A 26456-nucleotide genomic window follows, 5' to 3' on the forward strand; every position below is an offset into this window, starting at 1 on the left:
TCCTGCTTGAGAAGCAAGGGGGCAGATAGGGCAGGGGGAAGTCCAGTGGCATCCCGACAGGCGGGGGGGGGCAGCATGCCTGGTGGGGAGGTGCCGGCTGGGCCCTCTAGGGTTACTCAGTCTCCTGGCGGCACTTCTGGTTTTGCCGCTGCTGGGAGACCACACCTAACCCCTGCACAGTGATCAGCTGCTGGGGGACACCCACACTCCCTCCCCCTGCTCAACAATCACCCACCAGGGGCCACCCCAGTCAGTGATTGGCCGTGGACGGGGGGGGGGCTCAAATGTAAGCATTGCCCCCTGGGTGCCTAAGACCCATGGTACACCACTGGAGAAGCCAGGAAGATCCTGCTGTGCCTGTAAGTCTCTGCTGGAATTCCAACCAGGGAGCAGATGGGAGGGGCTAGCTCTGCCATGGAGCAGAGAGCCCTGCCCAGCCCAGAGAGCATGCTGGGATACTGGGGGTGTCTGGTTTTTATCTCAAACCAGCAAGGGGTCTGGGACAGACATTGCATAAACTGGTTTGACCCAAATCAGTTAAGTCTGATACTATATTCAACCAGGTTTATCTCAAACCAGTTTCAGCAATTTTCAACTTGGTTTATGTGCACTCAGCATTAGGGCTGTGCAAAATTTTGCTGGCTGTTTCATTTCGATGCCATTTCGATTCATTTCAAGCTTGAAACAGCAAAATTGAAACGAAATGAAGGGCTTCACAACAGCTTCAGAACAAAAGGAGGGCAGTTGAAACGTTTTGTATGTTTCGAAATGTTTTGAGTTTCGAAGCTCAAGCTGGGCTTACCTGCAGAGAAACAGAAAGTGTGTGTGGGGGGGGAAGGACTAATGTCATATTGACTGTGTAGCTGGCCAGTGACTGTGATCCTTCCCGGAGGTCCCTTCCAATCCCAGTGCTCTGGGGGAGGGAAGGAAAAACAGCATAAAAGGCAGCATTGTTTGAACTGCCTTGCTTTCTCCCTTGGGGCCTGACGGTTACTGAGCTATCTTCCAGCAGATCTGGAGCATTAGACAACGAAGGCTACTACTACCATTGATTTGAATGATTTCCTACTTGCTAGCCTTGCAAGTGGGATTCCACAGTACCTTTTGCTTTCTTCCAGACCCTTTTATTTTATTATTATATTCATTGATTTATTCTTATCAATTTTATAATTCTATTGGATATTACACTATACAATTTATATAGGAAGGGATATGCATTTATATTTTATTTCTATACATATATACCTTGTGGCATATTGCATTACAGAATTTAAACAGGAAGGGAGATGTTATTATAAAAATATATAAATGTAAGACACTGAAACACACCATGAAGCATGGTGGAAAGGCAGCTGGCAAGCCTTCAGGGAGGAGTGAAAGAGGGGGTAGAGGGAGAGGTGTAAGTTTCCCCACTCCCCCTGCAAACTGAGATGCAGCCTGTTTCCTACAACTAGCAAGGATGAGGCTTCCAGAAGCAGCAAGAGAGAGAGGGGAGCAGTGCCAGTGCCACTGCCTGTGCCTGAGTCTGCATCTTCTCCAAGAGCACCAGCCATAACCTCCCCCCACTACCACCACCACCATGACAACAAGCACCAGCACCATCTCTGACACCCCCATTTCACTTCCCATGCTGAGCCTTCCAGTGCCAGAGGAGGACCTAGAGCTGCAGCTGGATCTGAGTGCCCTAGCAAGGGAAATTCTGGGGAAGGAGGGGGAATCAGCTGCGTCTGTGCTCCATACCCCTCAAGTTTTCCCTAGAGCCAGGTCTCCTTCCCCAGAAGGTACTTTATAGGAGTCTGAGGTAGAGGTTGTGGAGGCAAGCAGCTCAGCTGAGTCCACTCCTCCTGTCGCTGTGTCTCTGTCTGCTGAGGAGGGGGAAAGTGCAGATCCGCACATGCACCCGTACCCTAGAAGCAAGCGGGTAGTGTGGTCTGGGATCATTTTGAGGTGGCAGATGATCCCACGTATGCTATCTGCCTGCACTGCCGAGCCAAAACTAGCTGGGGCAAAGGAACAAAACATGTGAGCACCTTGGCAATGCTGATGCATCTCCGCAGGCACTACCACCTTGCCCTTACTCCTCCTCAGCCTGGCACCAGTGGTAGCATACCCAAAACGAAGTCTCCCTCTCGCTCCAAAACCCTCGTCCCCCCAAAGCAGAGGCAGGCCACCCTAGAACAGTGGAGGAAAGATGGACAGAAAGTGGGTGCATTGAACGGGCGAGTGAAATCTCCCAGAGCATTGGGGAAATGCTTGCTGTTCATGGCCAGCCCTTCTCCTCAGTTGAGTGACCAGGGTTCAGGTGGCTCATGGTGCTCGTGGCTCCATCACATCAAGTGCCTGCGTGCACCACCACCAGCAGGACGGTGGTACCCTCCCGGTATGAGGCATGCGGGGTGTACTTGAGGGAGGAGCTGCGCAGGGGAGATCCACAGGTGGCCTCACACTTCACCTCGGACATCTGGAGCAGCTGGGGTGGAGATCACACCTACCTGTCCTTCACAGGGCACTGGTGTGACCAGTCAGGCCATCAGCAGGCTGTCTTCCAAGCTGAGGTGATGAATAAGTCCCACATGGCAACATATCATGCAAGATCATGGGTGCAATGAATCACTTGCTGCAGGGGTGGCTCATTGGGCAGAGTAAGCTCACCTGCGGCTTCATGGTCACCGACAATGGGACTGATATGGTCAAGGCAGCCTGTGATGCCAACTTTGTTGGCATCCACTGTGTGACACACAAGTTCCATCTCATTGTCAGGGATACCTTGGAGGTGGACAGGGTTGCTGGTGATGGTGCCAGCACTACCAGCAAGCTCATATCCAAATGCAGGAAGGTGGCAGGCTACTTCCACCACAGCATCCAGGGGGGCAAGATGCTGCAGGACAAACAGGCAGAGCTGAACATCCCACAGCACAAAATCATGCAGGATGTGGAGACTCGGTGGAACTCCACATACCTGATGCTTGAGAGGCTGGTGGAGCAAACTTGGGGAGGTTGGGATCAGTGGCCCCCTTAACAGAGCTGAGTGGGATACTATCTCCCATATCTTGGTGGTCCTCAAGCCCTTCCTCAAGGCCACTGAGACCCTCAGCACTGGTGATGCCCTCCTTAACCAGGTAATCCCTGTAGTGAGGGAACTTCAGAGCCAAATGGAAAGCTTCCAGGGGATCAATATTCCTGGCTGGGGAAAGCCTCTATCACCAGACATGCAGGCACTGGTGAAGCAGCTGAAGGACTGCATCAGGAAATGGCTTGATCCCTTGTGGTCCAGTACGGTCCATATGCTGGCCGCCATGTGTGACCCGAGGATGAAGGTCAGCATATGCAGCAGCCAAAGCCTGAATCAGTGGATGGAGGTACTGGTGAAAAGAGTCAGTGAAGCAGAGTGATGGAGGCAGGGAGATGTGGAAGAGGGGGATCCACTGTCCCGTGCTAGCACACCATCCACCAAACAGTCTCCTCCTCCACCACAGGCACTGCCAATGTGGGCCAAGGGCATGGCTTCCATGATGGGGTCCAGAGGCACAAGACCCCACCATCATGCAGGTAGTGCTCAAGCCTCGGTTGCTGCCTATCTTGCCGAGGACATGGAGCCACTGCTGTGTGACCCCTTGGCCTACCAAGCAAGCTGCAGCCAGATGTGGCCAGATCTGGCCTCAGTTGCCCAGGAAAACCTGTCCTGTCCACCAGCATGTGTTCCGAGTGAAAGTGTGTTCAGCATTGGTGGGGATGTAGTGACACCTCACCACACCTGCTTGGATCCTGGTCTGGTGGAACAGCTGGTGTTCCTCAAGGTGAGCCTCCCACTACTGTGGTTCCCCAAGATCCAGGTGCAGACACAGTGAATGCCACCCTCCTCACTCTGTCTGCACCTATTTCCTTTTTTCATTTTCTAAAAAAAATTTTATGCCCCACTCTCATAGTTGGAGGGGGCACTTGCTGCATCACCAGCCAGCAGGGGAAGAACATGTCCCTGCTGAGCTTCCATGCCAGGACAAACTTGGAGGTATGAACTGGGGCTATGGGGAAAGAAGAGGCCTCAGGTCCTGGGCATGACTACTAAAACTGTACTCTGCCAGAGTTGGGAGGCCTGGTGGGACTACTGGTGGTGTGGCAGCTCGAGGAAATGCCAGGCCTGAGGCTCCCCCTGGTGAAAGGCGGGTAGGTGGCACCATAGCCTTCAGCCACGACATGTCCTGGTTGGGAAAAGCCCAGACCCGTCACATCTTTGATAGGCCTGAGGCTTGCTGGTTGCAGTGAAGTTGTGAGGCTCCAGGCGAGCTCACCTTAGCTACCTGGGATGCCAGCTTTTGGGTTCCTCAGGCTGAGGAAGTCTATGAGTTTCTATACCTGCTACCTAGGAGGTTGATGAAGTACAATACATAGGGTTGTCTGTTAGAAGTGGTTTGTAAATTCCCTTTAAGGATCAGGCCTGAGAGATTGGAGACAGGTGGTGTTCTGTTGTTGTCTTTGATAGATTTTCAGTATGTGCTCATTCTGGTGCGCAGATGTTGCTTGGTGACTCCATGTATTTTGCATCAGGGCATTTGGTGCCCTGATGGAGATTTGTATTGTATTGTGAAGATATCTCCATACTGGATATATTGTTGGCAGGTTTTGTGCGTCTTGTCATAGGATGGCCTGGATCCATTCAGTGTGTTGTGGGCGGTAGGAAGTTGGCTTCTGGTGATGGTGTTAGTGATGTTCAGTGCTTGTTAGAATTTACAAAACACTTTTCACAGATGAGTGTATGAACTGTACTTCATTAACAAAGAGTTTTTCAACCCGAAAGCTTGCTAAAATGTATTTCTGTAACTATTCAGTTGGTCTGCTAAAAGATACCAGATTAGATTGACCCAAAGGAAAGGACATTGTCTTCCAGTGCCATGTCCTTAGACCAACACCCCTACCACCTAAGCAGAAGGACGCAGGGCCCTGGGCACCCCTAAGCCCCAGGGCTGGGGCTGGCAGGGAGCGTTTTATGGCAGCTTCTAGAGAAGAAGCTCCTGTGGGAGAGGGGAAAAAAGGCTCTGTCACAGTTTGGCTGCCTGAGATGCTGCTGGTGCTACTGTGCTGCTGCTCTCACTAAGTTAGTATTTTATCTGTTGTTATTTAAAGTGGTGGATCGGGCTGAGGCTGTAGGGGCAGAGGAGATCTCATTGGGGCACACTACCATGTCGTGTAGAGGCCTGAGTGCCAGTAACGCACACAGTGTCTCACCCAAGTCATGAGTTTAGCTTGTCAGCAGCTTGAGGTGCAGTTTCCCAGAAACCCCTGCACATATCTCCTTGAAAGCTGGAAGGCTTTGTGACATCAGCAGGGAAGCCCTCCCACTATCCACTCTGAGGTGCATGTGCAGTCTTCGCCAGCATGGAACTGATGCTGGAGCTGTGGAGCCCGGCGCAGCTGTTTTCAGGCTGTCCCCTGCTTGGTGCAGCTGCCCAGAGTCCAGGCTGGGTACAAGCAGCTGCACCGGGCTCTGGAGCCCAGCATCAGCTCTGTGCCAGAAGCAGGGGAGAGACCGGGGTTGCGTTGCCTCAGGCCCCTCCCCCACTGCCTGCTCTGAGGTGCATGTGCAAGCGCTGGTATGAAGCTGATGCTGGAGCCCGGCACGGCTGTTTACAGCCTGCTTGTTGCAGTTGCCCAGATCCCAGGCTGGCTACAAGCAGCTGTGCTGGGCTCTGGAGCCCAGTCATCAGCTCTGTGCTGGCAGCTAGGGAGAGGCCAGGGTTGTGCTGCCTCAGGCCCTTCTCCCCTGCCCCGCCTTGTCTGCTTCGAGGCTCACGTGCAGCTGTGTGCATCCTCCTGGCTGCAGCCAGCCCCAGCTCTGGGTAGTTGCTGCCAACCACGGAGCCCAGGCTGCTCGCAGCAGGGTTTGCAGCTGAGCCTGCTGAATTTCCACCCACTCCAAGCCCAGTGCTGGCCCAGCCCCCTCACCAGGATGAGGCAAGCACTGCCCCTTGCCAGGAGTGCTGCACCTTTGCGGGCTTAGCTTTGTGGAGTGGGTGGGTGGTTGGGCTGATGGGCAGGCTCTGGGCCGGGGCCTCGGTCAGCCACGCTGCAGCCCAGGGGCTGGCTCTCCAGGGAAGCACAGGGCCTCCGGTGGGCCCAGGGCATTGTTGGGTTGGACTTTGTCCGGTGGCCTGGCAGCCCGGCTCTGTGCACCCACGCATCTGGTTCTGTGTGTTTGTCTGGTTCTATGTGTGTGTGTGTGAGTGTGTGTGTGTGTGCGCGCGCATGCATGTCTGGTTCTGGATGTGTATGTGTCTGTTCTGGGTGTGTTCTGGTTCTCTGTGTTTGTGCACATGTGGTTCTTTGTGTGCGCGTGTTTGGCTCTCTGTGTGCGTGTGTATGTGTCTGGTTCTCTCTCTCTCTCTTTTTTTCTTTCTCTTTCCCTCTTTCTTTGTCTCTCTTCTCTTTCTCTTATTTCTCTCTATTTTCTATGTCTCTCACCACAACATGCTTAAAAAAAGGAATACACAACAACAAGGCAACATTCATGATTATTAAATATACTAATATGTAGTGCGCCCTGCCATGTACCATGCCCCCCCCCTTTTGCTTTTCTGGCATGATGGCATCTTCCAAGGTAGACATTGTGGGGTTTTTTGGCGCTCCGGTCAAAAAATGTTGCCTGCCCCTGGGTGCAAATGTTGAAACAGCAAAACAGTTTTGATGAAACTAAACAGAATGATGATTTTGGAACGAAACAAAACTCAAAATGAAACACTGTCCCATTGAAACATCAAAACGGGAGTCAAGACAAAATAGTGCTGCTTCGCACAGCCTTACTGAACATTTGTTCTGTTACAGGTTTAAACCAGTTTTTGATCATTTAACCCATTTTATGTGTAATGTCTGTTCCTAGCCCTGATGTGATATTGCTCCCACTCAGGCAGGGCTTGCAAAGGGGAGGTTGCTGAAGGGCAAAAGGAATTTCTAACGTCCACCCAAGTAGCAACACCCTCAGTTTGTTTTTTTTTGTCTTTTGGGGGTTTTTTTAATTTTAAAAATACATTCCCTCCGTTTCCCCTAATGATTTCTGACTTTCTCTCTGACCTCTCTATCCCTTATAAGTGATTACAAGTAATACTAGGTAAGCTAAGTTCTTATACTCCTACATAGTAATAGCCCCTTTTTATATTGTAAATAGCGTTCTATTATGTTTGTATTAATTTTTACCTATTATGTTTGTATTATTTTTTTTACTGTTTTATATTGAATTCATATGATTTAGGCCCATGTATGTCAAGATTCCACTTTGTGTCCCCTGCCCTATACGATATGTTGCAACTGTGACTCATACTTACCCCTCCTATGTAAATTGGTTTTCCTTGAATGCCTGAAAATGAAAGTGAATGGATGAGTGAAACACAATGATAGCGGGACCCCCTAATTACATCACCCCACCATCAAAACCAATACCTGGACCAATGACCCAGCCATTGGAACCACCCTCCACATTCAAGAAATAAAAGATGAGGCAACCCACCATTGTGCCAAGACTGCACATGCTCAGCATGAACATCTGGAACCCTCTGGAACAGGGCTGACCTTGCCTGGACATGCCCTCCCCATAGGAGATCAGAGGTAGTCTGCCCCATAAAAAGAGGTAGTGAAGACTGACTCCTTGGGACACCCTCTCCATCTGGAACAGCACCATGCAATGCCTCTGGGTAGATAGGTGGTGTGGCCAGTGACCCGCCTCTGGACAATATCTTACTGGAGAAGACCCCAACTGGCCATCGAGGACCAACTCACAGCCCAGGATAGGTAGCTATCACCCTTACCCTCTCTTCAACCAAGGACTTGGACTCTGTTTCTCTTCCCTACCTGGACTCCAGTCTGTCCACTGAGTCTCTATCTCCTGCTACCATTGTGGGAGTGCTTGTGTGTGTGTGTGTGTGTGTGTGTGTGTGTGTGTGTGGGAAACAAGCTGTACAGTAGTGTTTATTTAATAAAACTGTTATTTGGAACCCTGAGTTGGGTTTTACTTTACTACGGTTCCGGCCCTGCTCCAATCTCTGCTCCTCATCCCTCTAGCTTCTGTCTCATTTCTCCCTCTCCTGCTTCTGGCTCACTGCCACCTCCAACACCTGTCCCACGGTCCTGTGACTCCAGCCATCCTGAGCTCCTCTTTGCCTGCAGACCCCTGTTTCTTTGCTATTGCCTCATCCCCACTGCCTTTTTCCCTGATCTCTGCCACTGCTATTGCCTCATCCCCACTTCTCCCCTGATCTCTGCCACTTGCTCTTTAGTTACCAAGCACCCCAAGCATAGTTACTACAGGCACCAACACACACACATTGTCACCTGAGTCAGGGTTTAACCTGTGTGTATACGTGTATGTATGTGTGTATTGTGTATGATTTCATGTCATTATCATTAGGCTGTGTATGTGCCTAATTGATTTTGTGTGTGTGTGTGTGTGTGTGTGTATTTGCAATAGTGTCACACCCTCCTGTCAAACAGCACAATTTTGAGATCCTGAGAGTTGGCCTGGCCCCACAGGGCAATACCCACACCCCTTACAGTGCAACAGGAAGTTAATTTGTTTTCTCTTAAAGAGGCAAATAAAGCACAAGGAGCCATTGTTCTAGGCACTCTGCCTCTCCAATATGAGGCTGCTAAGAAAACTGAGGGTGTATATGAGAATTTCTCCTCAACAGCCAGGTGAATTACTTGATGGTTTAAGTAAAATGCTGGCCTGATACCAAGAATCCCCCATCCAAAAAACAATGATCACTTAAATATGTACTTGATTGAAAATTTTCATCAAACTGGAAAGCACCATTAGGGAACGTCACACATAAGGGAATATCTAAAGCCACTCTCAGCTTCCTGTCTTTGGGTGTTTCTACACATTCGGATCTGCAGCATGTGTGGACATGCCTGGAAACTAGTAAGCTTGACTGCAGCACAGAAATGAGTTACAGCTCCCTGTCTGAGTATTAACCCAGCTTTCCAGGTAAATTTTGTAGCAGATGACTGCACTATGACATGTCCTGTGTGTGGTAATCAGATCATGCTTTGCTCAGCTGTATCAGGGTCTTAGAGGAAGTAGTCATAGGTTCATAGAAGTTAGGGTCAGAAGGGACCTCAATAGATCATTGAGTCCGACCCCCTGCATAGGCAGGAAAGAGTGCTGGGTTTAGATGACCCCAACTAGATGCTTATCTAACCTCCTCTTGAAGACCCCCAGGGTAGGGGAGAGCACCACCTCCCTTGGGAGCCCGTTCCAGACCCTGGCCACTCTAACTGTGAAGAAGTTCTTCCTAATGTCCAGTCTAAATCTGCTCTCTGCTAGCTTGTGGCCATTACTTCTTGTAACCCCCAGGGGTGCCTTGGTGAATAAATCCTCACCAATTCCCTTCTGTGCCCCCATGATTAACTTATAGGCAGCCACAAGGTTGCCTCTCAACCTTCTCTTGCGGAGGCTGAAGAGGTCCAGGTGCCCTAGTCTTTCCTCATAGGGCTTGGCCTGCAAGCCCTTAACCATACGTGTGGCCCTTCTCTGGACCCTCTCCAGGTTATCCACATCCCTCTTGAAGTGCGGCGCCCAAAATTGCACGCAGTATTCCAACTGCGGTCCGACCAGCACCCAGTATAGGGGAATTATCACCTCGGTTCGTCATGCATCTGCTGATGCACAATAAAGTGCCATTAGCTTTTCTGATGACTTCGTCACACTGACAACTCACGTTCATCTTGGAGTCCACTAGGACTCCAAGATCCCCTTCTGCTTCCGTGCCACCAACCAGGTCATTCCCTAGGCAGTAGGTATGCTGGACATTTTTCCTCCCTAGGTGCAGCACTTTGCATTTCTCCTTGTTGAATTGCATTCTGTTGTTTTCTGCCCATATGTCCAACCTGTCCAGGTCTGCTTGTAGTTGTTCCCTGCCCTCCGGCGTGTCCATTTCTCCCCACAGTTTTGTGTCATCCACAAACTTGGACAGAGTACACTTCACTCCCTCGTCCAAGTCGCTGATGAAGACATTGAAGAGTATCGGTCCAAGGACCGAGCCCTGCAGGACCCCACTGCCCACACCCTTCCAGGTCAATACCGACCCATCCACTTTGGATCCTTGATGCATCTTCATTGTTATTGGATGAGAACATTATGATGTTACAATTCCTTGGACAGTATGAGTATAGGCTTGTCATAGAAATGAGCCTTGTAGGGCAGGGTGAAAAAACAGCTTTGCGTATGTGTGGTGTGAAGGAAAAGAGCGTGGCCCTTTTATATTGGAATAGGCTGGCTGACACTGAAGCTGTCTCCTCCATTATGTGAATCAACTCCTTAGTAATTAGCCACTATGGGTACAAACAGAAATTACAATTTTCACCTGATCTGGCCACAAACAGTTTATAGCAGTGACTAAACACAAGTGCATAGCTGCAGACAGCTTAAAAAATGGCTGATTGGGTGAAAATCAGACCCCTCATTGCATGAGGGACATTGCACAGCCTGTCACTGTTTTCAGAATGGGAGGGGGGAAAGGGAGTGGAGGGAGTTCAGTCTGGTGCTGGGGAGGTTAGCCTGAACTGGAGCCCCTGCCTTGGGATGGTATTCACCCCACCCTCCAGAACTGGCTGGGGAACCTCTAGAACAAGCTTCCTCTGCTTCCTTTCTCTCCTCCTATTCTGAAACAGGGAAAGGCTGGGAGAGAGGAGGGACTGGGGGAAACGCTGCAGGCTCTCAGCCACCAGCTAGATTCCCCTCCCCCTGGAACCAACAGTGAATTTCTGTTTGTTGCAAGGGATTGTTGCAACTCAGAACGCTTCCTGCGAAGTGTTCTCAATTACAGCGGGGAGCTGTACTTCTATCTTCACACTGTATTGATAAAGACAGGGTCTAAGAATGGGGGATATAGCCAAGTCAAAGAAGCATCTCCAAGGCAGTTGCTTGATAATGTTTGAAGAGAGATTCCAGTTTGTTGTTGTTTCTAGCATCCCATCAGTTTCCAAATTACAATGACTGTGTCACTGGAGCTAAAAACTCCATGAATCAGCCTTTAAAAACAATACAGGCCAGAGAGCTGCATAAAAATTACTAATGTCTGACATTAATTTTCCACCAAATGGCATCATGTTGCTGTGACCATGAGGGACTATGGTCCTAATACCTATTCTAAGACTGTAGACAGTCAATCACATCGTTAACAGGGGCAGGGACTTAATGTGGGTCCGCTGATGCATTGTAACTGTCCACGTGCCTGCATTTACTCCATGATAAGTGAAACCATGGGGCAATTTAGCCTTATTTCTTTCATTCCTTTTGGTTGTAGCCAACTCCCAACCTTGAATTAACATCCTGCTCTGCTTCTAACCTCATTTTTTTTTGATAGTTTTAATATTTTAAAGACAAATTAAGACTTTTGCCTAAACAACTTCAAATTATGCAAAATCCATTGACTCCCTTTTGGGGTCTTGCTCTGTTTTTTTGTTCTGCCCATCACTTCAGAGCCGGAACTATTTGTTTGTACTCAACTTCACCAGTATGTTTCATCTAGCACATGAAGCTATGTGGTGGGTGGGTTACAAAGATCTCTGTCCCAAAGAGCATGTAGGTTTTATATAAACAGTAAGCTAGATTTCTCCTGTGCCAGTGGTCAGTACCCACAGTTGGTGCCAGATCTGATGACAGCTCGGCACCTAATATGCTTGCAACATACTGAGTTATTCTGAAGCTCTGGACACTTTACTTGGGTGCTTCAGTGACCTTTGAGGCTTGGGTCTCTAACATCTAAGTGAAATCCTAGAAGATGTGGGTACAAATTCAGACCTAGTATGGGCAAGCTCTTGTACTATGTTCTTTCCACATCCTCTCAAAGTTGGAAGTAAAAGGAACCTCGTAGGTCCCTGTGATTTACCTTGCCCAGCCTCCATCTGCCTTTTCTCTCTCTTGGAGAATACTGGTAAGGCTGCGTGAATCCTAGACTGACAATCCTACTTAAGATAATTTTATTCACACTTTCAACACAAGCTTTCTTTGGACCCTGTAACAATGTTCCCCAGGTATTGAATATTGTTGTACACCTTGAGCAAACATCCCTTCTGCGGCTATGGAGTGATAAATCAAGTTCATGCTGGGCAGAACTTCAAGGAGTCTTTCCCATTTTGTATTTCAGGGTTCGCCCTTTTGTCAATACAGAAATCTTTCGTCTCAATTTCTTTTTGGGGCCAGATGGAAAATCCCTTCAGCCTCCACTTTTAGATCTGAATGACTCTTTTGGTAGGTTTCACTACTTTGGGGTAAATAAATACATCAATTTTTAAGGAAAAAAGCAAAAAAACAGCTTCTTTTTTATGCTGGATGTGCTATGAAAAAGGTCTTGTGTTGGGTAGTCCGTTGCTGGCAGAGGTGAAGATTGAGAACTCTAGCTGTCTGATCCCAACAATCAAGATGTGTGACAAACAACTTAAATGTGGAGCATCTGAACTTTGCCCCACCACTGGTGGATTGTATTTTTAACTGTCAAATCTGTTTGGAAGGAAGCTTTCCCAGGGTGACTTCAATAAACATGCAGTGTTTTTCCACCCCCATCTCCCAAAGACACAGAAATATGGCAGAGCAGTCAGCTCTGTGTTCCAACCTCAAGACTTGAGGGAGAGTCTGTCTTGTACATCTGTGGACCACTACCTGCCTTTACAGTGCAGCAGTGTGGGGGGACTGAAATGTAGAATGTCCCATGGAAACTGGCACATGCCAGTAATGTGATCGTAGGCACTGGAACTAGAGCTGGCCTTTCTAAATTGAGGGCTGAGTCACCCTGTACAACAGTTACTCTCCAAAAGCAAAACTGCTTAAGACCCTGCCCTGCTGAAATCTTAGAACCAAATACCTGGACTTTTGAGATCACTCCAGCCCAAAAGCTGATGATGGTTCCACTTGAGCTATTGGGCTTTCCCTCTTGTCAATGAGTAGCATAGCTAACAGCATGGCATGATCTTCCAGTACCATATCCTTTATCCAGAACCAAGGAGGTGAATCTATCACTTAGATTTTTCTTTAGCAAGGTGCCCCTCTTTTCCCCCCCACCCCTCCCAAAATGCCTTCAGAGATGCATTTGCCAGGGGGCTCAAACCCTGCTCTCTTGACATCTTTCTAGAGGTGCTGTAGCACAGCTAATGCAGTGTTTAAATAGCAGTACTTCGAAGGTAGTAATTTCAAGGCCTCCTAAATTGAAGGGCTAATAAGTGTCTTCAGCATCCTAATTAAGGCATGCTTGTAAGAGTGGTTTGTTGTTTAGCGAGATTTTTGCAAATCAGTAGAATGAGATGGGGGCTGTCCTGGTCTCTTCCAGCTGCTTTCAAATTATGCATAGGACATTTCTTGCTGCATCTAGGGTTACTGAGCTCTGAAGCTTCAGCCCTACTGCAGACAATGAGGCAAATTGAATCCTGTGAGGGCCCCCTCAAGTCTAATCATGTTACTAAGCTGTCTGTGAAGATATTATTAGATGCTAACAGAAGCAGGCCCCTCTTCAAGTCTGGTTTCATGGTCTCTTTTCATCACTAGATCAGCCTGCAGGAGGCCATAGAGAAACATGAGTGCCCTGGTCAGGACAAAGCTTTTGGAATGCCTTTTTGCAGGCCCAACTCTAGGTGGAAGAGGCATTTTGGGATTGTGTGTGGTGAGACGAGGGGTGGGGCCTATCTGCTACATTCTGCCTAGTCTGAAGTAGTTGATGGTCCTGTGGGAGTGACTAGTTGCACTGTCAGAACTTTTCTGATTTATGCTAGAGGCCATCCTGGCCCTCACTGCTCCAGTAATACAGTGTGTGTGAGAAGGTGATTTAGGTCAGGGGTGGGCAAAATGTCAGATCTGGCCAGCAGCCAGACTCCATTTCCAAGCAGCCCCTGCCCATGTTGCTGTGGCTGGTTTCCATGGAGACCCCAGCAGCAGTGGTACTGTGACAGTGTGGGACCACGGTTTCCATGGAGACTGGCCCCAGCAGTGCTGGCAGGGCACACGGTTGGGTGTGGAGCTGCTCCAGGGCTGGGATCTTGTGGCAGTGACAGCGTGGTCCAGAGCTGGGACAGAGCCACAATCCACTGCCCGCACTCCCCTGCACAGGGTGTTTGGGCAGCGGGTTGTGGCTCTGCCCCAGAGCTCCATACTGTCACCACTGTAAGATCTCAGCCCCAGAGCAGCTCCCCACCTAACTGCATGCCCTGCCAGTGCTGATGGGGCCGGTCTCCATGGAAGCCCTGGCCCCATACTGTCACCACTGCTGCTGTTGGGGTCTCCATGGAAACCAGCTACAGCAATGTGGGTAGGGGCTGCTGGGAAATGGAGTCCACTGTGGGCCCAATCTGGCCCTCAGGCTGGACTCTGCCCACCCATGACTTAGATCTACCTTTGCAGCACTTGCTGCCATGTTCCTGTATCCAGTACAAGGTCAATGAAACAGGTAGTGAGGGATTAGCAAACTTAGATGCGAGAGAAAACTGAGTGATGGTTGGTTGGTTGTTAAAAAACAAACAAACCCCCAAAACTGCCAAGTGATTTTTCTTGAGCAATGGTGATGGCATGTCCCAGCCCAATTCTAGATTGGATACTTTTGTCTGTATCCAGCAGAGCTCAGATTCTGTTGTGAATTTTGAGATTGGGTTCTCTTTTCTCTGCTTTTAAGACATGTTTTCTAGGCCTGTGCAAATAGGGAAGTATTCGATTCGGATTTGGATTCAGCCAGTTTGGAGGACAGTGATTTGATTCGGATCACTGTCCTGAATCAATTCAGCCAAATCAGCTTTGGAAGATTCAGCGCTGATTCAGAGAGTTGCAGTGATTCAACCAGAGACTATAATGGGGAATTGCTGAAATACCTATAACATTGTCATTTTTTGGCTGATTTGGATAAAAATTGCAGGGATGGTAGCCCCTTCTGAGGGCATTAGACCTGCCAAGATTCAAGGAGATAAGTGCAGGGGTTTCAGGGAAACTACACCTCAGGCTGCTGACAAGCACAATTCATGACATGGGTGACACTGTGTGTGTTAAGGCGCAGCGGGGTGAAAACTGCAAGCATGCTAGGCCCTGCTGAGGCCATGGGGACAGGTGCTAGGGGTGTTGGTCTAAGGACTTGTCACTAGCAGACAAAGTCCTTTGGGTCAATCTGGTATCTTTTAGTAGACCAACTGAATAGTTAGAGAAGTATATCTTAGCAAGCTTTCAGGTTGAAAACCCTTTGCCAGGCTGAGGAGGCACTTGCAGTTGGTGTGTGTGCTTTTCCTGGATGGAAGGAATAGTAAAGAAGCCAGAGACGAGCATGTAATGCAAGCAAGAAAACCAGCTGGTTAAAATGGAGGCGTCAGGGGGTGAGGGACAAGCTGGGGTGGAGCGGGGGGAGGGGGGTTAAGCAGTGCAGGTAAAAGTGTAGAGGTACCTGGGGAGTCAGATGTCCAGAAGGTTGTAGTGTGTCAGAATTCCAATGTCTATATTGAGTCCATAAGTTTCTGTACCTAGGAGGTTCATGAAGTGAAGTTCATAGGCCCGGCTCTGAAAAGTGGGTTGTAAATTCAAACAAGCACTGGACCTTGCTAACCTAACCTCATCACTAGAAGCCAACTTCCTACAGCTCAAAACACAAAACCTGCCAACAATCTCCAGTACCCCCACAAACTGCACTCCAGAATCTATCAAAGACAAGAAAACCTAACTACCTGTGGGGGCACATTTCTCACAGAAAAAACATTCTGTCTCCAGTCTCTTAGGCCTGATCCTGAAAGGGAATTTATAAACCACTTTTCACAGCTGGGTCTATGAACTTCACTTCATCAAACTCCTAGGTACAGAAACTCATGGACTCAATATAGACATTGGATTTATGACACACTACAACCTTCTGGACATCTAGCTCCCCAGGTACCTCTCCACTTTTACCTGTGTTGCTACATACCCCTTCCCTCCTACCCCAGCCTGTCCCTCACCCCCTGATGCCCACATTTCTGTTTTCACTCACTGGTTTTCTTGCCTGCATTGCATACCAGCCTCTGGCTTCTTTACTATTCCTTCCATCCAGGAACAGCACGCACGCGCGCATGCACACGCCAACTACAGGTGTTTTCTCAGCCTGACAAAGGGTTTTTCAACCCAAAAGCTGGCATCTCGGGCAGCTAAGCTGAGCTCACCTGGAGCCTCACAACTCCACTGCAACCAGCAAGCCTCAGGCCTGTCAAAGACGTGATGGGTCTGGACTGTCCCTAGCCAAGACTGTGTGCATGTGTGGTAGCTGGACGTTATGGTGCCTCCTACCTGCCTTTCACCAAAGGGATCCTCTGTCCTGGCATTTCCTGGAGCTGCTGCACTGCCAGCAGTCCCACCAGGCCTCCCTGACCCTGGCAGAGTGCAGTTTTAGTGGTCATGCCCAGGACCTGGGGCCTCCTCCTTCCCCATAGCTGGATCTTGCTTTGCGCAGCTTGTAAAGTGACTGGCTGAAAGGAGAAACAAGGAGCAGAAAGGCTCAGGCAGTTAATAAGTTCTTGCAAGCTGGTAGTTATATGCCTTGATAGTCTAGGTCCTGAATACTAGCTTCAGCTGTGCAAACTTAAACAGTGATGCCTTTCAGATGCTGCAGCTGTTGCTGTATAGTGTACAGTTCCAACTAGGGCATGTCGAACAGGGCTCAGAACATCACCATTTTCCAGCACCTGCAGCCAAGAAAAACATGTCAGGACTGGAGCCCCTGTGAATCGGGAAGCTTTTGGCACAAGCTAGGGTGGTATTAATCAGTCAGAGGCATGGTACTCACTAACTGTCTCGTAAGACACTGTCTCTAGTCACTGAAAAGTAGCACATTCAGATAAAATCGTGTGTGTGTGTAATAGCCCAGCAAACTTTTACTGGAATAATACAAGTGAACTGGAAAAAAATGACTTGTTATACTACCTCATCCACTGTACTTTGTCAGAGCAGGATTGTTTCTTGCATGGTTCATTCTGTAGCACGTTGTCCTGTTCCATCTTAAATTCTCTTGGTGGTGGGGCTTCTACAGCTTCCCTTAGGATTGCATCCCAAAGCCTGGTAGATTTGGTGAGCATATCTAAAGTTAGCCTAGATTTCCTTCTCAAATATATTTCTTTATTGCTGACTGTACTTTCTTACAACAGGTTCATTCCTCTGCTTCCAGTGCATCTGAACCCTTCAAACTTTTCGAAATGGTTCTTATATCATAGCCATCACTTCCTAATTTGTAATTCTGTATAGGCAAGCCATGCTTTACATTTTCCCTCATTAATATGTGTCTCTAGGTCTGTGAAAACCTTTTACAACCTCTTCTCTGAATTTCATCTTAGTTGTCCACACCTGTGGGGTGGGGGCTGAAGTGGAATTGAGGCCTCTGGTCCAGGTCTGTCCCTTTGCCACAAACTTCCTGGGTGACCTTGAGCCAGTCACCTTGGTCCATCTGTACTTCAGCATCCAAACTGTAAATGTGTGTTTCTCCCTGTCCTCCTCTGTCCTGGTGATTCATATTTGAAGCTCGTGAAGGAAGGGATTCTCTCACCACATGTTTACACAGTGCTTAAGCATTAGAGCCACAATATCATTTAGGACCTGTAGGTCTGGCTGAAAGACAGACGCTGTTTCTGTTGATAAAGCTCTGAAAACAGCGTGCAGTATCTTGCTCACTGCAGCTGTGTCTTGTGCTGAACAGAGACAGACTGTCACCTTCCTGATCTATGATTTGATATTGCTGCATATAGTACCCAAAATTGCACTGGCCTCTTTCTGCCATACTGCAGTGCAGTGGAAGCTCATGTCTTCCTTTCTGGCTGCCAGGTCTCTGATGGTCTGGAGAGCCACCACCACTGGCTCCTCTATTTCTCCCTCCTATTGTTAGTGTTCCATTTATTTTCCCTTGGGTGTATTTCCAAGTCAACTCTCATTTGACTTGCTGCACAACCTGTGGGTTCCTCAGTGTGATTTATCTGCTTTTGTTGGGATTTGCAGGTCCTCCCAGTTTCATAACTGCTGTCGACTGCGTATTTCCTCTTCCAGAACAGTAAAGGTCTTAGAAGAGCAAACATGGCACAACCTCCTGAACTGCTTGCCATTCATCTGTTTGTGACCCTTCCCTCAGCTTTCAGTCCTTGGGACATTGCTTGTATGCAAACTGACTTCAGCTGAATTTAAATCCCCCTTAGCTTTTGTCTGAGGTGTTTTGGGGCATACACGGGCATAGGAAAACAGCAGACAATGCCAGAAAGCTGTCACTTTTTCTTGTAAGGCAGGTTCTATTACAGCTAAGTTAGTTAGCACAAACAAACTTACAGTAGCACTTTCAGCAGCTAGTAGGCCTGTGCGAGTCGGCAGCGATCCAATCCGGGTTCGGATCCAGCCGCTTCAGATGGCTGCGATCTGATCCAGAGCTCCGGACCGAGTTTCCACCTTGATCCGGCCGAAGCGGCTCGGAAGCTTTGGAGCCGCCTCGGAGATCCGGCCATAGGGTATAATGGGGAATCAATGAAATAGCTATAACTTTGTTGTTTTTTGTCCAATTTGGATGAAACATGCAGGGATGGTAGCCTCTGTTGAGAGTATGAAACCTGCCAAGTTTCAAAAAGATTGGTATAGGGGTTTGGGGGGAACTGTAGGCCAAATTCCTGAAAGCCAAACTCGTGTCACAGCTGCGTGTTACAACATAGCAGGGTGAAAACTGCAGGGGTGGTAGCTCTTACTGAGGCCACAAAGCCTGCCAAGTTTCAAGGAGATCGTTGTAGGGGTTTGGGGGGAACTGCACCTCAAGCTGCGGACAAGCAAAACTGGTGCCACGGGTGACACTGCGTGTGTTAAGGCGTAGCGGGGTGACAGCTGCAGGGATGGTGGCCCCTGCTGTGATGCCTGCCAGCTGTGGAGGTCGGTGCAGGGGGAGTCCGTGGCCCTGCATCCCAAGCTGCTGACAGACAAAACTCCTGCCAAGACTATGTCTGTCTTGGGGCATTTGATTGTCTGTATTGATTCTTTCCTCTCCTTAGCCTGGTTTAGTAGGTGCTAATTGATGCTCGTTAAATCGTTATGTAGTAGCTAGGTCCTGTGTATTGAGCGGGTCCCTGAGTGAATCGTGATTGATTGATTGGTAACTGCGAACACAGTAGCTTAGTAGCCAGGCCTGTAATAGTGTCTCCCCTCCCCGCCCCATGACAAACAGTCAGTCCCACAAGCTCCCATGGCACCAATTTTGCATGTCCACAGCTTGAGGGGCAGTTCCCGCCCCAAACCCCTCCACCAATCTTGAAACTTAGCAGGCTTTGTGGCCTCAGGAAGAGCTACCACCCCTGCAGTTATGACCCCCCTATGTTGTAACACATAGACGTGACAGGAGTTTTGCTTTCAATAATTTGGGGTACAGTTGCCCCAAAACCCCTGCACTGATCTTCTTGAAGCTTGGCAGACTTTGTGGCCTCAGGAAGAGCTACCACTCCTGCAGTTTTCATGCCACTATGTTGTAACGCCTAGACATGACATGAGTTTTGCTTTCAAGAATTTGAGGTGCTGTTCCCCCCAAAGCCCTGCACTGATCTTCTGGAAACTTGGCAGGCTTCATACTCTCTGCAGAGTCTACCACCCCTAAAAATTTCATCCAAATCAGATAAAAAACAACAAAATTATAGATATTTTATTGTTTCCCCATTACATCCTATGGCCGGAGGCTCCGAAGCTCTTCAGAAGCTCTGAACTGCTTCGGGAAGCCTAACGAGGCCAGCACTTTGACCCGGATGTGCTGCTTTGGACCCTGAAGCGTCCGAAGCTTCTCCAGATCCAAAGCTCTGTCCGAAGCACAGCCCTAGCAGCTAGCTGAGTGAATGCCAGTGTTAGTCGCAACTTCCACACAGAACAGGAGGGGGAGCAGTTGTGACTCTTGCCAGCCAGGCAAAAGCTTTTCCATAGAGATTGGGTGAACATTTTTGCATTTTGTGTCCATTCTCTTTTTCATACCCAATCAAGCCCCTTTGAGCTACTTGGAAGGCTCGCCAGAGGCTTCATATGGGGTTTGTTTATTCCCTCTTACGCCTTGAGGCTTGAATGAGTTCTGCTGCTAAAGAAAATGTGTGAAAGGAGGGATAATGCAGCTTCCTGACCATAGAAAACTTTTCATAAGGGTGACCCAGAAAGGACTCAAGTGGCCAAGCAGTGCTAAAACTGCTCTCCAGGTATCCTGTTAACCAGTGGGGTCTTGCAAAGGAAAAACGACTAGTCTGTCCCAAAATGTAAAACCCAACGTGCATCAGCCCTATAGTCAGTGAAATGAGGTCAAAAGAGAACTAAAAGGCCCTGTCATATTCATTAAGCCCCTCTTTAATTAAGACAACTGGGTGTTTCAGAAACTACAGATATGCTGTGCTGGCCAAAAGGCAGTCCCAAAGGGGACTGAAGCCAAGTGTTAGTGGTTGGGTTCATTGCAAGAGGAAAAGTTTTTTATGTTGCTTTATTGGCAAATTTTCAGCAACAGAAAGGCTTTGTCTAGACCACCTCCCTGTCTCGGTCCCTAATTCTCCATATTTCAAGTGCTGTAACCCCTCTTTTATATCCTGGCTAGAGCAAACAGAATTATCTTGCTGGTGTGTGTCAGCACTAGGAAGACTTGAAAAGAATCTCCTTGAAGCTGCCTCCTCAGTCAAGAGTGGTCTTCCAGAATTAGTTCCTTGGTTATTCCATTGCTTAATGCCCTCACTTCTGTTATCCCTTCTGGCCACAGCTCTATGCAGAGATCCCTGGAGCAGGTTGGTTGAGAACAGAGTAAGGTTGTGCAGCTCCTGCCTGCCTCCATGGTATACTTGGCTCAGGATGTTCAGGCCATGGCTTGTGATCAGCTCAGGTGGTGCCTTTGGACTGCAAACCAGCTTCTTACTGAGTCTTTGTGCTGAGGTTTTAAATGGTTTCCTAGTAACAAGAAGATACAAAGCCTCTGATGGGAGGGAAGTTCTGACTCTCTGGTGTGTGTGTTACCCAGAACTGAATGCTGAGATGACAGTAATTCTAGTGCACCATAATTGCACTGATCAGGCACAAATAGTCAGCCTTCTTTTGTTTTAAAGAGATGTCTTTCCCCTTCTGCCTACTGAAGGAACAACTGGCACAGCATTAGCAACCTCTTGGCCCTGTGTCTAGCTGTAAGTGTTTCTAAGGCTCATGTCTCCCTAGTAGCCAGGTGTGGAGAATTAAGGTTGATGCTTTTGAACAAGTTTGTACCTGAATTAGGCATCTACAGTAAGTCGCAGGTTCTCAGCAGCTATGAAAATTAGGCCATTTGTTTGAAAAGCCTAATTATGGATTAGACTGTTTTTCAGTAATGGTAAAATTGCATCTCTTGGCCATGCAGGTGGCCCTGGAGCTCCTCCTTTCAACAATCTGATAAATGCTTACAAAGACTTTGGAGCCGGTGGGGGCTAGGAACCTTCCTGGTGTACTGGTGAATCTGTGTGTAATGTGGACACTGGTGGCAGGGAGGGGGCATTTCTAGAGAGATTTCAAGAAAAAAAGAATCTGGAGCTTGAAAAAGTGCTGGACAGCCCTTTCATATTCCTTCCAGGTGCAGCATGGTCCTGGGGGACCTCACTCTTAAAAAATGCTTTAAGAACACTGGTATTAAGTGATGGATAGGACAGGATGATGTCAGCTTACTGCCATAGGATGCAGCAGAAGGGGAGTTACCCCGGTGAAGGGGGCATGTTCTTTGAGCAACAGAAGGGTATTGGCACTCCCTGTATGTCCTGCAGATGATTTGCAGGCAGCTGCCCTACTTGCTTAGCCTCTCAAGAAGAAGCCAGGGGTCTGTTTAGTATTGAATCATGTCTGTTGTTGGGAACATGTGTCACTGATTGAGCATGGAAGGGTCACCAGTTGATGAAATTGACTGAGTCTGGATCATTAAACACATCAATTGCACTAAATTATCTGGAGATTATTTTCTCTGAACACAGGAGCACAGTAAATCAGGAAGGACTGCTCTGCGATGTTATCTGGGGTTCTGTTAGTAAACAGTAAACTGCATTTAGTTGAACCTACCTGGCTCACTTGACGTCAGGGAGGAGGCTACATGGATGAAAGTGAAGGCCATGTTTGGCTCATAGCCATAGTCACTAATCAGAAATTAGATGTGACTTGTCCATAAATCAGGCAAGATCTGTGCTGCTGGTCTAGACATTTCTAGGACCCTGAAGTTACAAGCTCTGCTCTCACAGGCTTCCCTTGGTTGAAGGTCATTTTAATGTGATCCTTTTGTATGGGGGTGAGGGACAGCACCCACCTTCTGGTGTTTTGATGAGTTGGTAGCAACTGCAGAACACAGGACTGTTGTAAAGTGGCATTTAGACACCTAGATATTCCCACTGATTTCAAGACTTAGGTCCCTTAATTCCATTGTGCATCTGGCTTTTGCCGTCTTCTTGTAGCACAGTGCATTTCTAGGAGCTGAAAACAGAATGGACTGTTCTTAGCTGTTTCTCTGCTGTCCAGTGCACTGGATGTGTTGGGTAAAACACACTCTCTTGTATTGCCTCACCCACCAAGTACATCATAACTCCCCTCTTAGCTTTCAGTGCCATTTGGCAATATAAAAAGCTGCCTCAATATGACTGCTGTGGTCAAGAATCAGCAGCAGGGAAGGGATGGGGAACCTCTGTGTATAGGTAGCAGGGCAGATTAACACTTCTTTTCCTTTCCAGGATTGTCAGTTTAAAATTCATTGAGGCATGTACACACAATCCAGACATCGCAGCACAATGCAGAAGGATAAAAGCCACAAAGTGACATATGTTGCTTTAATATGTAGTTACAGCATGTATCAAACCCACCCACGCCACCTTCCAAATGCTCTCTCTCTCACCCTATCCCCAGTCTCATTGGTCTGAGAGCTATTTCAGACAGCAAACCTTATTGATGTTTCTTGAATATTAGCATTGCTAGCCTTGTCCTTTGTAGCATAGTGTCCTTCATAACACTGCTGAAGCCATGGAAATGGCATCTAATGTGTTTATTGTGTAGTAACCCTGGGAAGTGAAAGCCACACAGGTCTTCTCTTCATTTTGAGTCAGAGCATTTGAGGGGAGTAACACTTCTGCCTCTGTTAAGTTTTGAGGCAAGTTGTGCTTGTTTCTGCTGTGGCACCTTGGCCTGACTTTAAAGCCATGTGGATGCAGGTTCTCCTTCATGGCAACAGAAGAACATTAGTCACTGACATGTACAGAGGTACTGTTTATGGCAGGGGTCGGCAATTATTTGGGCTGAAGGGCTACTTAAGGAGTTTTGGTGAGTTCTTGAGGGTTGGGAGTGGGGTGCAACTGATCTTATCCAGCCCACCAGGAGCCTGAGGAGGGTGCCAAGACTGCATAGCTTCAGCACCAATAGGAAGCTGGGTGGTATCGAGGGTGGCAGGGGGGAAGGGAGGGTGCAGATGAGTCTGTGCTGTGCAGCCTGGCCTTGGCTGTGGCAGAGTGAAATGGTGTGGGGTGCAGGCTTCCCTCCTCAGGCTCCTGGAAGTAGCTGGTGGGCCGAATAGGTTCAATTGGCAGGCCCAATATGGCCTGTGGGCTGCATTTTGCCCACCCCTAGTTTATGGGCTCAGGTGTATCTGAGTGAAATGCTCCCTTGTGCACACATTTGTTGGAGATTTGTTTAGCTGATGTACTGTGGAGGCCTCTGCAAACTACCAGGGTTGTGGAAGGGGTTGCAGTGCTAATACCTCATGGAATGATATTCAGATGGGGAGGGGCATGCTTGAAGGATTGATTTATATTTTTATACAGATCCTAGATCTAGGCATAATGCACAAACAGGGCCTAATGTACAGACATTCAGAATTCATGCCAAGGCTCTTTGGGCTTCAATAAGATTTGGATCAAGCCCATAGCATGGAGGGATTGGTGTGGTTAGTCTAGTCCTGCAGAACTGTGTTCTGGCTTTGTATAGGAGTCGCCACCCTTGTAAAGCTTAGTGGTTCACTTTCACAGGATCCGCTTATGGGCTGACTTAGGCCAGGCACAGTAGGCACAGGTATGCAAGCATCCTGAATACTACATGCTTATTTTGGACCTTAATTCTGTAGCCAATTAATAGTTGCTACATGGAAGAAATACAGAGGTAAGCCAGTGACAGAGTGAGGAAAACGGTATATGTACCTGATTGGCCTGAATGCTCTAACACCTCCTCTCCTCACAGATTGACAGAACAGAGACAGCTGTGAATAACCTCAACCCTGCCTTCTCCAAGAAGTTTGTCGTTGACTACCACTTTGAAGAAGTCCAGAAGCTAAAGTTTGCCCTGTTTGACCAGGACAAGTCCAGCATGCAACTGTATGAACATGACTTCCTGGGGGAATTCTCTTGCACCTTGGGCACGGTGAGTCTCTAGTGAGCTGGATGCCAGCAGCTAATGGGGATTCATGGGTCTTTGTCCAGTGGGATTCCAGAGGCATGCCAGACACACGAGGAACTGGTAAGGCTGACTTTAGTTAAGCTTGTCTGGCACAGAACTTTCCGTTAGAAGATTGCATTTTAACGACAGGCTGAAATGGTCCACATGTAGTATCTGCCTTGGTCTGAATTCTTCAGGAAAATTTCAAGAAAAATGCTTCTGCTGTTTCTGAGACTAGGGGGAGAGGCCTTGTTCTGTCCATATGAACAAAAAATTCATGCAGTGGTTCAGATGCCCATTGACTGTAGCAAGGGCTCAAAATTTGGCAGGTGGAGATGCCTGTCCCGTATCTTTGTTCTGTATCTGAGGAATAAAAATGGCTAAACCTGGCCAAGTTTGATAAGCTTTGGAAAAATCTCCATTTACACAAGCTCAGACTTATAAGAATTTGGCAGCTAAATTTTCCTGAGATTTTGTGTACAGTAACTGCTTCAGCTTCTGGATGGAAAGGCTCAGCAGGACATTCCTTTTGGTTGTAGCACCCATCTGTTCTGGTGTGTTGTGGCACCAGAACAGAGGGCAGAGAGGCTTTCCCTCTCCTTTTTTTTTTTTTCAGGGCTATTATTTTTGTCAACCCAGAGGAAGCCATTAGATTGAAATGCAGAAGAGACAGAAGCATGGTGAGGGATCTGGGGAGGGAGTAGACTAACACAGTGACTTTTTTTTTAAGAAGCATCACATATTTCATCATGTGATTATTAATACCCTTGCATAAAGAATACATACAAGACTTCACCTGACCTTGGGTTGCCTGTGCCACTATAGTTCTGACCTTTCTTAACTCCTGAGTTTGACTTTGCAACTGCCAACATTTTCCTTGCACAGATTTTTGGGGTACTGCATACCCAAGGCGTGATTCCCTCCCCCTGCCTAAAAAAGGCTCAGCTTTGGCCTAATTTTGTTTTGTTGAAGTCACTTGACACTAGTGGAACAGAGTTGGGTCAGTGTGTAGAGCTTCTGAAAATCCTACTCTTAGAATCAGTTCAGGTACCACTGCAATGCACCTGCCTTTGGTGTGGAACAGGGCAAACAGTTCAGTAGCACTTGGGACAACATGTGAAGATGACTTCATCCATTGCAAGTGGAGAGATGAATTTTATAGGCCAGGGATTGGCTATCGACAGCCCTCAGGCTAGGTTCAGCCTACTAAGAGCTTGGATCTGGTCTGCAAAGGTCTGATTCTGGGTCACAGGGAGGGCTCAGATTTAAAGGGGCCATGTTAAGGCAGACACTTGCAGCCTCCTGCTCTTTGCCCTCACCACTGAATTTACCATTTGATGCTGGCGTTCACCATAGCTTTCAGTGGCATCTAGTAAGTGGGGGGGGGGGGGCCACAGGGAAGGAAGTGGATTGGAACAGCAGGGGATCAGAGGTGGGGGATAGGGAGCCCTTTTCTGCAGCCAGGTCACAAGCACCCAGCCCATCGCTACATGAGGTTGCTAACCCGTTATAGATGGATTGGAATCGAGCTGAATCCTGACTAGGACACTCTGGCTAAGGTTCCTGGTAGGGTGGGGAGGGGTTTGGTTCTAGGAGATCATTTGACAAGCACGCCCTGTCTTTAAGCTTCATCAAAGAAGTGGTACCTCCAGCAACAGCAGTGCCCCATAATGTGCTGGGGGTAGGCTCCCTTATTGATCGAGTGGGAACAGGGGCTCCCTTTTGAACAGCTAGCACACACCCCACTGAACGCAGGTTTGTGCTGAAGGTCACCCAACCAAACCTGACACCCTGCTGAGGCTGTGAAACATAGTGAAGTCAAAGCATGAGACTGGAATGGCTGCAGCCTGCTGCTGGACTGGTGGCATGAATTGGAGAGAACCCAAATTCAAGTGACCTACTTGTTAAATGAGATCCTGACTTTGACAATGATTCGTTTATACCTGGGCTGAAAACTCCTCTGCTGCTTGGTGGCTGATATCCCAGATTCTCATCCATGAATCATGCACAGCCTAAAGGAGGGTGCTGTGTGTGTGTGTGACTGCAGGTGGATCAGCCCATTCTGATCACGCCTGCAATGTCACTCCTTGGAAAA

General features: G+C 48.2%; 1 protein-coding gene across 2 annotated transcripts in view; it reads left to right on the forward strand.

Moving 5' to 3' along the window:
* CPNE2 (copine 2) overlaps nt 1-26456 on the forward strand; it is a 209703-nt gene that overhangs the window by 64939 nt on the left and 118308 nt on the right. For both annotated transcript variants that reach the window (XM_006267367.4, XM_019497720.2), the window contains exon 3: nt 24167-24346. In XM_006267367.4, coding sequence (XP_006267429.1) covers nt 24167-24346 — 180 coding nt within the window. The remainder of the gene's footprint in view (nt 1-24166; nt 24347-26456) is intronic.

This window comes from Alligator mississippiensis, chromosome 10 (genome assembly GCF_030867095.1).
Source record: "Alligator mississippiensis isolate rAllMis1 chromosome 10, rAllMis1, whole genome shotgun sequence".
Lineage (NCBI taxonomy): Eukaryota > Metazoa > Chordata > Crocodylia > Alligatoridae > Alligator > Alligator mississippiensis.